General features: G+C 40.8%; 1 protein-coding gene across 1 annotated transcript in view; it reads left to right on the top strand.

Annotated features, from left to right (window-relative positions):
- LOC132905059 (uncharacterized) overlaps nt 1–14,864 on the top strand; it is a 114,933-nt gene that overhangs the window by 48,755 nt on the left and 51,314 nt on the right. Inside the window, 24 exon segments of the mRNA XM_060955986.1 lie at nt 126–269; nt 619–699; nt 1,121–1,303; nt 1,573–1,893; nt 2,169–2,549; nt 2,670–2,993; nt 3,197–3,502; nt 3,730–4,041; nt 4,209–4,523; nt 4,765–5,073; nt 5,495–5,827; nt 6,030–7,001; nt 7,102–7,434; nt 7,606–7,905; nt 8,046–8,375; nt 8,458–8,766; nt 9,120–9,431; nt 9,548–9,868; nt 10,160–10,789; nt 10,889–11,206; nt 11,269–11,577; nt 11,691–11,996; nt 12,444–12,761; nt 14,100–14,423. Coding sequence (XP_060811969.1) covers nt 126–269; nt 619–699; nt 1,121–1,303; nt 1,573–1,893; nt 2,169–2,549; nt 2,670–2,993; nt 3,197–3,502; nt 3,730–4,041; nt 4,209–4,523; nt 4,765–5,073; nt 5,495–5,827; nt 6,030–7,001; nt 7,102–7,434; nt 7,606–7,905; nt 8,046–8,375; nt 8,458–8,766; nt 9,120–9,431; nt 9,548–9,868; nt 10,160–10,789; nt 10,889–11,206; nt 11,269–11,577; nt 11,691–11,996; nt 12,444–12,761; nt 14,100–14,423 — 8,091 coding nt within the window.

Genomic DNA, 14,864 nt, shown 5'->3' with positions numbered 1-14,864 from the left:
ATTGAATAAGTTATGAAGAACAAATAGATTCTGATAATTCTTTTATATGGAAAGTTTAGTTTGAAATAGTATGAACTATCGTGGTCGAGTTATTTTGAGCTTCTAATGTACGTTCGTTTTGTTAGATACCAAATGCAAAACGCACGACGACTGTCTCTCTCAATTGGCCTGCATAAACGATCAGTGTCTGAACCCGTGCACTCTTCATAATCCTTGCGACTTCGTGGAAGTCTGCCATGTTCAAGACCACAGACCCGTTTGCGTGAAAGGTAGAATATTAGAAAGAAAAATTAATCTGAGACAAAATTGGATGCAAGATTTGGTTGGAAGAAGATAAAGATCAATTGATACAATTTCGAAACATACAACCAGGACATTTGATACTTAATACTCATTCTCAAAATTCACAAATTAATGTCTAAGAGATTTTAAAAGCTTAATTTCAAAGTGCGTAAAATTTGAAAATCGGTAATCGAATAATAACTGAATTTGTATCATTTGACGTTCAAAAATCTCTACCAGTTACAAAATGTTATGGCCCGCCATTTGCATCCCATTTTTACCAGAAGATACAGCAAATGTTCCACGAAATTGATCTTTTTTTTCCAATTTTCTCAGATGTAACAAACGATAAAACAGACTGTCCCTACTGTCCAGCGGGTATGGAGTGCGATCCAGCGACGTATACTTGCGTAAAAGGTTCGTACAAAAACGAGTACATCATCACCCATCATTACGTTTCTTTTTACAGCGCTCATTCAACTTAATATGTAAATATGTACATATGTATTGTACATATATATTTTGTACGTATCACGTGCAATTTTAATTATTCAACATTTGATTTTCACACTATATTTCCACGACTGTCAAGTCATTCTCAAGTCTTAAATTAGATCTGTTAGTATTTTCCCTTCGATACTCATCCTTTAACTTTCAAATCTTGAAAACGACACGATTGTTTTATATCAATCACTCTCTTCGTGCATTCACATATACACACAGAGAATACTGTATTTTATACAAGCTGATTCACTCAATACGAGCCTAACACCCTTATTTTTATATTCGTGCACTCTTTCTCTGGGCTATACGGGCTTTTTTCTCAATCTTTCCTTAGCGAGTTGCACTAGCGACGAAGATTGCCTGCTGTCAGAGGTGTGCATTACGGGCACTTGTCAGGATCCTTGTCTCGTTTCGAATCCTTGCACCAAAAACGCGATCTGCGTTAACACCAATCACCAAGCGGATTGCAGCTGCGAGGATGGTTATCATGGAAATGGATTCTCCTACTGTGAACCAGGTAACTTCTTCGTTATATAAATACGACAAATTTTTTCAATATTTATATACAATTATCAAATTTTAGAAAGATTAACGTAATCTTCATATCTTAATTTCTATTACAATTTATTTTACGTTAAAATACATTGTTTGCGAAAGACTGATGCATGTAGCATTCCACATATATATATTTTGCTCCACAAATATATGATATACCTAGATATAAACATAAAACACATATTATATGATATAAACGTTATAAATATTTGTGAATTCACAACGTTTCAGAAGAAGAAAGCAGAAACGTATGTCAATACAACGAAGATTGTCCATCGAGCAAATATTGTGATCGTCTTAACCGGAAGTGCATCGACCCATGCTTGGAGAACGATTGCGGTGTTAACGCGAATTGTTATCCAGAGAATCATCAAGCTCAATGCAAGTGTTTGCCTGGATTCCAAGGAAATCCTCAAGTTGGATGCACACTAACGACCACTAATCCGTGTGTTCCAAACCCTTGTGGTTTGGACGCCATGTGCGAGAACGATAATGGCAATCCTATATGCTTCTGCCCGAAAGGATTGACTGGAAATCCGTTTGAACAGTGTAGTAAGTTTCTCAAATGTATTTTCTTCAGTAAGTTTGAAGTATAGAATAGTTTTTGCACCGATTGAAATTTTTCATGAAACTTCAATTAGGAAGAGAGTTAGTAAAAAAATATTTAATGGGAATTAATTAAATCTTTTACCCAACCATCTTTATATATCAATTATTGTAAATTAAAATTTCCGATGAAATCCCAACAAAATTAAAGCGTGTATGAGGATGAAGAATATTTAACGGAAATTCGATTTTCTAACGAGCCTAAAAATATTTCTTTTCAGTACCAGAAGGTGACCAGTGCCAAGAAAATCCATGTGGCGTTAATTCTGGGTGTCGCGTAGTGTCAGGACAAGTGAGATGCTTCTGTTTACCAGGATACGAGGGGAAACCACCTGCTTCCCCTTGCACGCTTCCTAGCAACCCTTGCGAACCATCTCCTTGTGGACCTAATACTCAATGTACCGTATTGAACAACGGCCTTTCGAAGTGTACTTGCCTACCAGGATACATCGAGAGTCCAAATACGATCAGGGGATGCGTGCCTAAGTCTGATCAGTGTAGCCCTAATCCCTGTGGACTTGGCGCTAAGTGTGACTCGGATAGAGTACCTCCTTGTTATTGTCCGGAGCACACCGTTGGAAATCCTTATCAGAGTTGCGCGGGTAAGTGTTTGTCAAATTTGTAACGATCTATACAGTTCGTAAAATTCTTAACAGAACACCTTATGTACATGTAGAAGATAAAAAAGTAACTCAAACGTGACTTCTATTTTTTGTTTTCAGTAACTCCGTCAGATACATACTCACCTTGCCTGCTAGTTCCTTGCGGAAAGAACGCGGTCTGTGTCGAGGAGGACGGCATTGGAAAATGCAAGTGTGTTCCACCATTTATTGGAAACCCATATATGGACGGTTGCGAAGCGGAATGTATCGTGAACCAAGACTGCGACAATCATCTTGCGTGTTTCAATCAGCACTGTAGAGATCCTTGTCCAGGTGTTTGCGGTTCCAATGCAAAATGCGAAGTGGTTGATCATGTTCCAGTTTGTTCTTGCCTACCTGGTTACACCGGCGATCCGTTTGGCTCTTGCAAACTCGAGACGTCTCGTAAGTCTTTATAATTATTCAGATCGGACTATTATAATTGTATTATGAGAAGTTTTATCTGCAATGTACGATTCCAGAATGCATTTTTAGCACTTTGAGATACTATAAATACAAAACAGTTTGAAAAGACATTCCCTACTTGTATAGTTGTCATTGTAGAATCTATTTAGAGAGTAAAATTGAATTTCGATCGGTTCTTCCAGCTCTTCCAGCTCAGAATCCTTGCATGCCATCGCCTTGCGGACCGCACAGTATCTGTCGCGTGATGAACGATCGTGCGGTTTGTTCGTGCAGTCCAGGATATCATGGAACGTCGCCTAATTGTCGTCCAGAATGTCTAGTTAGCTCAGAGTGCCCTGCACATTTGGCTTGTATCGGTCAAAAATGTGGTGATCCTTGCCCTGGTCTCTGTGGACAGAATGCTTTATGTCAGGTCGTCAATCACAACCCCATTTGCAGTTGTCCTCCGGATTATCTCGGTGATCCTTTCACTCAATGCGTCAAAGAAGGTAATTTAATCAAATTTTTCGATTCCTAAAAAATATTTATGAACGATTCAAAGACAAAGAAGTTTATAAAATATCTACCGAATGAAATATTTAAGTCTCTGTCCCTAGGTTCTACTTCTTTAGTTGTATTCATAAAAATATGGACCGGTGTAATGTGTTAGAGGGCATTATAAATAATTAACAAACTATAACGATTTCAATAAAACTATTTACCTTTTCTTTGTCAGATATACCACTGCCAAGACCAAAGAATCCTTGTTTGCCATCGCCCTGTGGTCCGAACGCCGAGTGTCGCGTGCAAGAGGATCATCCAGTTTGCACATGTATCAGTGGAATGTTCGGAGCACCGCCGCTTTGCAGACCAGAGTGTTCGATTCATCAAGACTGTCCACATTATCTCGCCTGTGTTCAAAAGAAATGCGTGGATCCTTGTGCTGGTTCTTGCGGATTTAATACCAATTGCACCGTACAGAACCATCGGCCGATGTGTCAATGTAACGAGGGATACGAAGGGGATCCATTCTCTGGATGTAGTAAAGGTAGAAATTCTTGAATTCTATAAAGAACATCGCAACGTTTCATTTCAACGATATAACTTGACTTTGGATTGGACGTAGTAGCAACACTTTCCCATTTTTTACTCGATCAAATTGAAGTTGACAAAGACACATATTATGAAGTAAACGATTATTTGTTTTTTCTACAGTTACTTTCCCAGTGCCACTGCCATGCGATCCATCGCCGTGTGGCGCGAATGCAATTTGCAAAGAACGAAACGGAGCTGGTTCATGTAGCTGTTTACCCGACTACACCGGAGACCCATATCAAGGATGTAGACCAGAATGTGTTCAAAATTCAGACTGTGTTCATACGAAGGCTTGTATAAACAATAAATGCAAGGATCCATGCGTGGGTGCGTGTGGTATAAATGCTCAATGTCAAGTGATCAATCATCAACCCTCGTGCAGCTGTCTCTCTGGCTATACGGGAGATCCATTAAAATCCTGCCATATATCGTCTGGTAAATTTACAAAATAACACGAATTAATATTTTGATAGTGTAGCACGAAGACATTTCAGGCAAATAATGGACGAATATTTAAAAATTCAAAGATTTTGAAATGCACGAAGTTTCAAGATTTGAATATTCTGATAAAGAAACAATCGTTATTTACGTCATCTTATTACACTGTCAAAGGATTAAAAGATCAAATCATAATTCTTGTCATTTCATTATAAAACGTCATTTTATCTCTTTCTAGTAACACCACTGCCACGTGATCCATGCCAACCATCACCTTGTGGATCATATAGTAATTGTCGCGTGATCGACAATCATGCGGTTTGTTCCTGCCAGCCAGATTATGTCGGTAGTCCTCCACAATGTAGACCAGAGTGTGTGGTTAGCACAGATTGCGCTCAGAACATGGCTTGTATCGATCAGAAGTGCAGGGATCCTTGTCCAGGCACTTGTGGTCAGAATGCTGATTGTCAAGTTATCAACCATAATCCCGTATGCAGTTGCACGTCCGGATACACCGGAGATCCGTTCTTTGGTTGTGTTAAGGAAGGTAAGATCTTTATTTTTCTTACGTCCTGTGACTCTCTACATAAGCCAGACTATATCCCTCGGGCAAGATGGTCACCAAATATCCTAAATACCTTTATTTCGGACCCTCGATAATCTTAAGAACCCATCATAAATTTTAGCTTTTATGGTCCTTAAGACCAGACAAGTATCTTTTAAGTTGAAGTATTCCTTAGATTTATTGTCCATACTATCGATTATCGTATCGTAACGAGAATTTACGATTCTCGTTGGCGCCTCTAGCGCGACCGCGTCTCTTTGCGAACAGTTGAACAATTTTAATCGTTCATTTTACGTCAGAGTTGTATTTTTATTGAAACGCTTCAATTATTCGTTTTATGTTACACATATATTTTTCTCAGTAATTGTGATTGTGTAAAGTTATTTTTAAATACTTTTTAAAGTGGAACCGAAACAACCTGGACCAGAACCAAGTGGAAATCCGTGCATTCCATCGCCTTGCGGTCCGAATTCTCAGTGTCGCGTGATTGATGGATTCCCAGCATGTTCCTGTCTACCGAATTACGTAGGCAGAGCACCGAATTGCCGACCGGAGTGTGTTATTAACGAAGGATGTCCTGGAAATCTTGCATGTCAGAACGAACAGTGTGTAGATCCTTGCCCGGGATCCTGCGGCGTGAATACTTACTGCAATGTCGTGAAACACAATCCAGTTTGTATTTGCAACACCGGGTACACTGGAAATCCGTTCACCGAATGCATACCTATCATGAAAGGTAAAGTACCGATGGTTTAATAATTATTTTTCTGAAAGATTTCAATCTTCGAATTTTCAGATATTTAAATTTGTAAACCTTCTATTTTCAAGTTTCAAACTTTACAAATTTCCGAATTTTCAAACTTTCCAATATTTATATTTCTCGGTTCACCAGTTTCTAAATTTCTAAATTTTTATATTAAAACCTTTCAAATCCTCAGTACCCACAACCACGGAACAACCGCGCACGCCATGCAATCCATCTCCGTGCGGAGCGAACGCGATCTGCAACGAACGTAACGGTGTAGGATCTTGCACTTGTCGTCCAGAATACATCGGCGATCCCTACACAGGATGTCGACCAGAATGTGTGACAAACACCGATTGCGATCGTAGCAAGGCTTGCCTGAACAACAAATGCGTGAATCCATGCCCTGGTACATGCGGCCAGGGAGCAACTTGTCGCGTGATCAATCACGCTCCATCGTGTTCCTGTCTTCCTGGTTTCACCGGGGATCCTTTCAGCGCCTGCACAGTATTAGAAGTGACACCAACTTCACCGCCACTAAATCCTTGCGAACCATCGCCATGTGGACCCAACAGCAACTGTCGTGTTCACAATGGACACGCTGTCTGTCTTTGTCAACTAGGATTTGTCGGTGTTCCTCCAACCTGTCGTCCAGAATGCACAGTGAGCTCGGAATGTTCTCAAAACAAAGCGTGCATCGATAACAAGTGCGCAGATCCTTGTCCAGGTTCCTGTGGGTTGAACACCAAATGTCTGACAGTGAATCACAATCCCATTTGTACTTGCACTAATGGATACACTGGCAATCCACTGGTTCAGTGCACCAAATTTAACGTGTCTCAACCACCGATTAAGGATCTTGGAAATCCGTGCACTCCTAATCCTTGCGGACCTAATTCTCAATGCAGAGTTATTGGCTCTCAACCAGCTTGTTCTTGTTTGTCGAACTTTATCGGTCGTCCACCGAATTGTAGACCGGAATGCACTGATAACTCGGATTGCTTCTATTCGGCCGCGTGTATTAATCAAAGATGCAAGAGTCCTTGTCCCGGAGCCTGCGGAGAGCTGGCTAGATGCTCCGTTCAGAATCACGTTCCGATTTGTACGTGTCCCGAGGGTTATGAGGGCGATGCTACTGTTCGGTGTACTCTGGCACCTCCTCCAGGTATGACCTCTTATTTTAATTCTTCGATTATTCTCCAAATTCTCGAACTTTTCAATTTTCAAATCTTTATTCCATTATAACTAATCTTTATTTTATTTAGCAACGGACATAAGCGTAACAAATCCATGTTCTCCGAATCCATGCGGACCAAACGCCCAATGTCGCGAACGAAACGGTGCAGGAGCCTGTGCATGTCCACCGGATCTTATCGGAGATCCATACGATAACGCGAAAGGATGTCACAGAGAGTGTGAATCGAACAACGATTGTGCTCCACAATTAACCTGCGTTGGTTTCAAGTGTTCTGATCCGTGCCCAAGCACTTGCGGTACATTATCCATCTGTAATGTTCAGGAACATGTTCCAGTATGTACTTGTCCTCCAGGATACACGGGAGACCCGTACTTCGCTTGCGAAGTTAAGGAAATATCGAGTGAGTCTTTTATCTATCGAATTTCATTCATTTGGTATTCATTTCACAAGTATGTTTGATTTCTATTACACTTGGTTATAATTAAATCGAATAATGATTTTCATTGACTAATTCTTACTGTATGTATAAAGTATCGGATAAACATTTTATTATTGTGAATTCATTTTGTAGGAGAACCATTGGATCCATGTTCACCATCACCGTGTGGACCCAATAGTAAGTGTCGCGAAGTGAATAGTCAAGCAGTCTGCACGTGTCTTCCGGAATACAGAGGAATTCCACCGAACTGTAGGCCTCACTGTGTGGTCAATGCTGAATGTCCAGCTCACTTGGCTTGTTTGAATAAGAAATGCATGGATCCATGTCCAAACACCTGTGGATTGAGAGCATTGTGTACTACTAAGAATCATAATCCTATTTGTACTTGTCCTGTTGGATTTACGGGAGATCCTTTCTCACTATGCTCGCCTGGTAAGAATTTCATCAATTTTTGTATGCATACAATTTTAATAATGATACTTTATGAAGATAAAATTCTTTAAATTATACTAATTATACTTAAATTTTTGAACTTCTAAGTCTTCGAATTTTTTATCTTATTTATCTATTAGCGCAAGAAGTTCAACCGTTCACGGAACGACCGCCGTCCTGCACTCCATCACCATGCGGTCCGAATTCCCTGTGTCAGATCATATCCGGAAACCCAGCGTGCTCCTGTTTACCAAATTACATCGGTGTTCCTCCAGAGTGCAGACCAGAGTGCATTCTAAGCTCCGAATGCAAGAGTCACCTTGCTTGTGTGAACCAGAAATGTCAGGATCCTTGTCCAGGATCTTGTGGCGTTAATGCTCAGTGTCACGTACTGAATCACATTCCTGTTTGCACCTGTATGAATGGTTTCACTGGCGATCCGTTTACACAGTGCACAGTGATTCCACCAAGTAAGAGGATATATTTCATTTTTATACTAATTAAATGATTGTTCAGTTTCTTACGAGATGCAAAAACGCATTTTATCCTTAGCAACTGTACCATCTGTGAGCGATCCGTGCAGCCCATCGCCCTGTGGACCTAACGCCGTATGCAAAAATGGAGATTGCGAGTGCTTACCTGAATATATCGGCAATCCGTACGAAGCTTGTCGACCAGAATGTATTCTCAATTCGGAATGTGCACGCGATAAGACTTGCCTGAAGAATAAATGCAGAGATCCTTGCCCTGGCACATGCGGACAGAATGCGGTGTGCGATGTTGTGAATCATATTCCTGTGTGTTCCTGTATACCTGGATACATTGGAGATCCGTTCGTCAGCTGTCGTGTCCAACCACAAGGTGAGTAGAATAAAAACTCTATTTATTTCGATTTATCGAGAGACAAACAGTTCGTGTAACAGGAGTTATCTGATTTTTTTAACTATCCGTGACTTCTCAATCGCTTGAAGTTTATTTAATCGTCTACTAATTAAGCTTTCGTCCTACTAAGAATTTCCCTTTGTTTGTTTTTTACAAAACTCGAATCAAATTTTTAAATCTGATCACCCGGACCTACGAATTTTTTAATTTTCAAATTACTAGACATTTCGATTTTCAAATTTTTCAAATTTCTAATCTCTGATAAATTTTTTGAAATTTAACCAAGATATAACGCGTAATGATATCCAATAAATCATAAAATGCATTTTCAGTTCCACAAGCAATGAGAGATCCATGCTCGCCCTCACCATGTGGGCCAAACAGCCAATGTCGTAACATCGAGGACCACGCAGTGTGTTCTTGTCTTCAGGGATATCTCGGATCACCACCTTCGTGCAGACCAGAATGCGTGGTCAGTACGGAATGTCCTCCGACTCGTGCTTGCGTGAACAAAAAATGCACGGATCCCTGTTTGGGTTCTTGCGGCTTGAACGCCAGATGCGAAGTGATCAACCATTCGCCGATCTGCAGTTGTCTTTCTGGACAAACTGGAGATCCTTTCAAGAGCTGCTACGATACTCCGAGTAAGAAATTTTCAATCAACTATCAGGTTGCATAATAAATTCGTTCGCCCCTCGCCAAGTCGAAGTCACAGTCCCAAATTCTACGTTAATTACGTTCATCTAATTTATCTTTGCAGTCTTACCAGACGTCAAAGACACGGGAGATCCATGCAATCCATCGCCATGCGGTCCGAATGCTCAATGCCACAACGTGAATGGCTACCCATCCTGTTCTTGTCTTCCAACTTATATCGGAACCCCGCCGTCTTGTCGTCCGGAGTGTCTCATAAATCCCGACTGCCCATCGGACAAAGCTTGCGTAAATTCCAAATGCACGGATCCTTGTGCAGGGTCCTGTGCCGAAAATGCCAGGTGTTTGGTAGTCAATCATGCTGTTACCTGCTCGTGTCTAGCCGACTACACAGGAAATCCTTTCGTCCAATGTGTCGAACTGGATCGTAAGTTCATTTAATTTGCTCATTACATCGTTCGGAAAGTTCATCATTTTCTTAAATTAATTTAATCTCCTCCCAAGCAAAAAGGTTTTATTCTACGCCTCTAACTTATCGTTAGTTTTATACGAGGAACTATTTCCTTGCCGGTTGTACCACGATTTCGCAAACGCCTTGTATTTCCCACGTCCATCGCAATCGTTAATTCGATATTTTATTGCGTATTTTGAATTTCTGCCATTTAATCATTTTCATACGAATACTCTTAATCGGTATACTTCGTATGTCAAATTGCAGAAGAACCAATCAATCCATGCGAGCCTTCGCCTTGTGGTCCAAACGCGATCTGCCAACAACGTGACAACGTCGGTGCGTGTATCTGCATCGACGATTACCACGGAAATCCCTACGAAGGCTGCCAACCAGAATGCATCCTCAGTTCAGACTGTCCAACGAACAAAGCCTGCGTTCGCAACAAATGTGAAGATCCGTGTCCAGGAATATGCGGCATCCAGGCTCAGTGTTCCGTCATCAACCACATCCCTACTTGCACATGTCAACCTGGCTACGTAGGAGATCCCTTCAGCATCTGTAATTTACCAATCAATGCAGACACTGAGCCCACTGTCACTGATCCATGTAGTCCTACGCCTTGCGGACCCAATAGCTTGTGCAGAGCTGTGAAAGATCAAGCTGTGTGTACTTGCCAGGAATCGTTCGTTGGCTCTCCGCCTAACTGCAAGCCTGAGTGTGTCGTAAATTCTGAATGCCCTCAAAATAGGGCTTGTTACAAATACAAGTGTAATGATCCTTGTCCTGGAACGTGTGGAGTGGGAGCTAATTGTCGTGTAATTAATCACAATCCGCTGTGTAGCTGCCCTCAGGGTACTACGGGAGATCCTTTCTCTAGATGCTATCCTCAGGCGAGTGAGTATTTAAAATAATAATTATATGACCGATCTTTAAAAACCTTGTTTGAATTAAATTACTAAATTGACATTATTTTAAAATTATATTTTTTTCCAGTCACACCAACGCCACCAGTGGGTGATCCTTGCAGCCCAAGTCCGTGCGGCCTCTACGCAGAATGTAGAGCAATTGGCGATCAAGCTGCTTGTTCATGTCTCAAGAACTACATAGGGCTACCACCAAATTGTCGACCAGAGTGCGTCGTTAACACAGATTGTCCTTCTAATCAAGCCTGCATCTCGGAAAAATGCAGAGATCCTTGCATTGGATCGTGTGGACAAAATGCAGATTGCAGGGTGCAGAATCACATTCCTGTCTGCTTGTGCCAACCAGGATACACCGGCGATCCTTTCACGCTATGCTCGCAGATAATAGGTATTTATTAAATTCGAAGGAAAAACACAACAAGTCTATTTTGCTTATTATTTATTTTACAGAACAACCAAAGCCAGAAGATCTGTGCAATCCATCCCCCTGTGGACCAAACGCAGATTGCAGAGAGGGAATCTGCACGTGCCTTCCAAACTATTTCGGTGATCCATACTCGTACTGTCGTCCAGAATGCACGATGAATTCGGACTGCTCTCGAGTAAAGGCGTGTGTCAATCAATTTTGCGTTGATCCTTGTATTGGCACGTGTGGAACCAATGCGAAATGCGACGTGGTCAATCACATTCCTATGTGCAGCTGTTTCCCTGGTACCACTGGAGATCCGTTCACACTGTGTCGACCACAGATATCTGAAGGTGTGTATAATATACATATGAATTTTAGTTTTTTAATATACATATGAATTTGTATAAGCAGTCCGCAAAAGTACATGAGGACTATATTAAAGAAATTTTGATCGATTTCTTAGAACCAAGAAAACAACCATGCACACCGTCTCCCTGTGGGCCGAACAGCATTTGCAAGGTGGTGAACGATCATGCAGTCTGCTCTTGTCAGACTGACTTTATCGGTAGTCCTCCTGCGTGCAGACCAGAGTGTGTAGTGAGTGCCGAGTGTCCGTTAACTCAGGCGTGTCTCGCTAACAAGTGTCAAGATCCCTGTCCAGGAACTTGTGGACAGAATACCAAGTGTCAAGTAGTCAATCACAATCCAATATGCAGCTGCTCCGAGGGACACACTGGCGATCCTTTCACTAGATGTTACATCATGCCAAGTAAGCTATCTCGTTTCTATATTTGGACATTTATCCATCTACATAGCCTGGTTTGAAAAGCAATGGAATTGCCAATGTATTGAATCATACACCGAACGTTCTTCTTAAAATCGTTCATTTTATCGAATATATGTTCTTTCCACGTAAAGAAAGAAATGATAAATAAATGATAAATAAGTAAATAGATTTTTCGAGACACAATTGCATTATGTCAAAGATATTGACTTCAAATCTCTCGAAAAATATTGATTTCGAAAATGTTAATTGTCGTATTTTAGATACTGAACTTATATATTTGCATCGAATACATTGTCCCTCTTTTTTTACGCCTGTTATATCGAATACAGCCTTTTAATGGCTAAGTAACATCGAAATCAGATAATCGACAGAATTATATTTACATCTATTTCTCCCGTAATCTTCAAACATTATTTCTTGGAATTTCAGGACAACCACCAGTACCAACGAACCCGTGTCAACCATCTCCGTGCGGTCCGAACGCGGAGTGCCAAGTGCGAGGTGATAGTTCAGCGTGTTCGTGTATCGAGAATTATATCGGTGTTCCACCAAATTGTAGACCTCAGTGTACAATTAATCCCGAGTGTCCGCCGCATTTAGCGTGTATGCAACAAAAGTGTCGCGATCCGTGCGTCGGTCTGTGCGGTTTGAACGCTCAGTGTACGGTGGTGAATCATCACGCGGTGTGTGCTTGTGTCGATGGTTACAGAGGAAATCCGTTCAGCGTTTGCGAGGCGATCCCGAATGGTGAGTCTACCAAAGAACAATTTTTCGTATTTCTTTCCTTCTTTTTCTCCTATTTGCAAATTTCGTCGTTTGCATGCGGACGAAGCGCAGGTAAGTGCTGATTTACATCTTCCAGAGTTAGACTGCGGATTTCGTCAAATTTATGGAAAATTTGAAGGTGCAAAAGTGCGTGTAATATACAAAAATATTTGTGGAATATAATGTGTAAAAAAACGTACAATATGCAAAGTATAATATAATATAAATATAATATAAAAAATATAATGTAATTTCTCGCTATAACGTTTAGTATGTAAAACAATTGTCTATCCAACATTATCATTTCTTAATTAAATTCGTAAAGATATGAATTTGCGTAAATATCCGCAGCCTAATAATAACGACCATTTCGTTCGCTAACAAATAATCATATTTTCGTCGTTGAGAAAGAAGAGGCCCTAACAAACTCGGTGACAAAACGTCACTATGGTGGTGGGGCCATGAATTACGTTCAACATGCACTTAGAGTGAGAATAATCGCTAATTGCATAATCACACCTGCGATTAACGTACCCAACGAAGTTGAGCACGGCTTCGAAAACCCCCTCACGTACATATAATTGAGAAAGTAATCGTAAATGAAATATATAACCATGTTAAGAGATTGAATGGTGGCGGGGCCTATGGAATATAGGCTCTAATTATACCGTCCCTGAATAATACCCGATAACCAATTCATCCCCTCGAATATGTAGGATATTGCACGTACTGACCATTCCCAATCCAAGCATAATGCTTTGAAACAACCCTAAGGTTGAAACGTTCTGAGTTGGAAAAGTCTTGGAACGTTTGATCCCCTATGTACCTCGTACGAACTACCCTTGTTGCTCTGGATACAAAGGCATTAACCCTTAAAAAGTGATACGAGCTTACCCTTCCCGATTAAAGACTGAAACCGACCCCGAAGACACGCTTATTAAAAAGTACTTATAAGAATTAATTCCCTAACCCTAGATTATTAAGAAGATTAAAAACCCTAATAAACCCCGAATGCTTAGAAGCGTTTAGAAGATAGTAGACGTTTGAAGACACGCCTCATGACCCCAAATCACCCTAACACCCGATGCTAGAGCAAGAACCCGTAATAGGAGATTGAATCTTACCCTCGAAGGATCAGACAAACGCAAGCATTTGAATGCTTGCTATTTAAGAAAGCTTCTGCTTATCCTCGATCATTCATTCGCAAATTTATTAAAACCTAATGAAAATTCAACGAATATTCATACCACTGCACGAGCTTCCATCAAACACCGCATGATGAATTTAAACATAAGTGAAAGTGTTTCTCTTTTCGATCAGATACACCCTTAGATATTAGGAAACCATGCGAGCCATCCCCCTGTGGTACCAACGCGATCTGTCGCGAGAACAATGGCGTCGGTTCCTGTTCCTGTCTGCCAGACTACATTGGTGACCCCTACGAAGGATGCAGACCCGAATGTACCCAAAATCCCGATTGCTCCAAGACGATGGCCTGCATGGGCCTCAAGTGCCGAGACCCCTGTCCAGGAACATGTGGATTGCAAGCCCGTTGCGAAACGATCAATCACGTACCTGCGTGTTCATGTAACCCTGGATACACTGGCAATCCGTTCACCTATTGCTCCCCCATCTCCGTTGCTCGTAAGATTCCGTTTTGTGTCACGTTTTGAAACCATAGACGCTTGATCATTAAACGAAGATAGAGACGTAGAACGTAGAATCGACACCTTCGTATTCATATAGCAGCGAGTAGAATAGTAACGAGGAATCAAAGTGTTGTTTAGATTAATCAAGCTGTTAGTTCATTCAAGTAACTTGAAACAATTTTACGAGAGTGAAAACGCGATTTACTTAATTTGGAATATATTATCTTAATTTATAAACTTGAAGTACATGCACGTATTTCGTGTTTTAAGCGAAGTTCTAATTAGTCACGCGTGAAAGAATATTTCAAGTCAAGTAAATAAATTACTCAAACCGATCATATATTGTTTCAAATTACTCGAACTGAAGTACCTTAATTAACCTATATCATACTTAAGAGGATATCATGGCAGAGGATATACACAGAGAACTAACTTT

The sequence above is a fragment of the Bombus pascuorum genome, chromosome 3 (genome assembly GCF_905332965.1).
Source record: "Bombus pascuorum chromosome 3, iyBomPasc1.1, whole genome shotgun sequence".
In the NCBI taxonomy this organism is placed as follows: domain Eukaryota; kingdom Metazoa; phylum Arthropoda; class Insecta; order Hymenoptera; family Apidae; genus Bombus; species Bombus pascuorum.
Note: the sequence above shows the minus strand (reverse complement) of the source record. Positions and strands in the feature narration are given on the sequence as shown.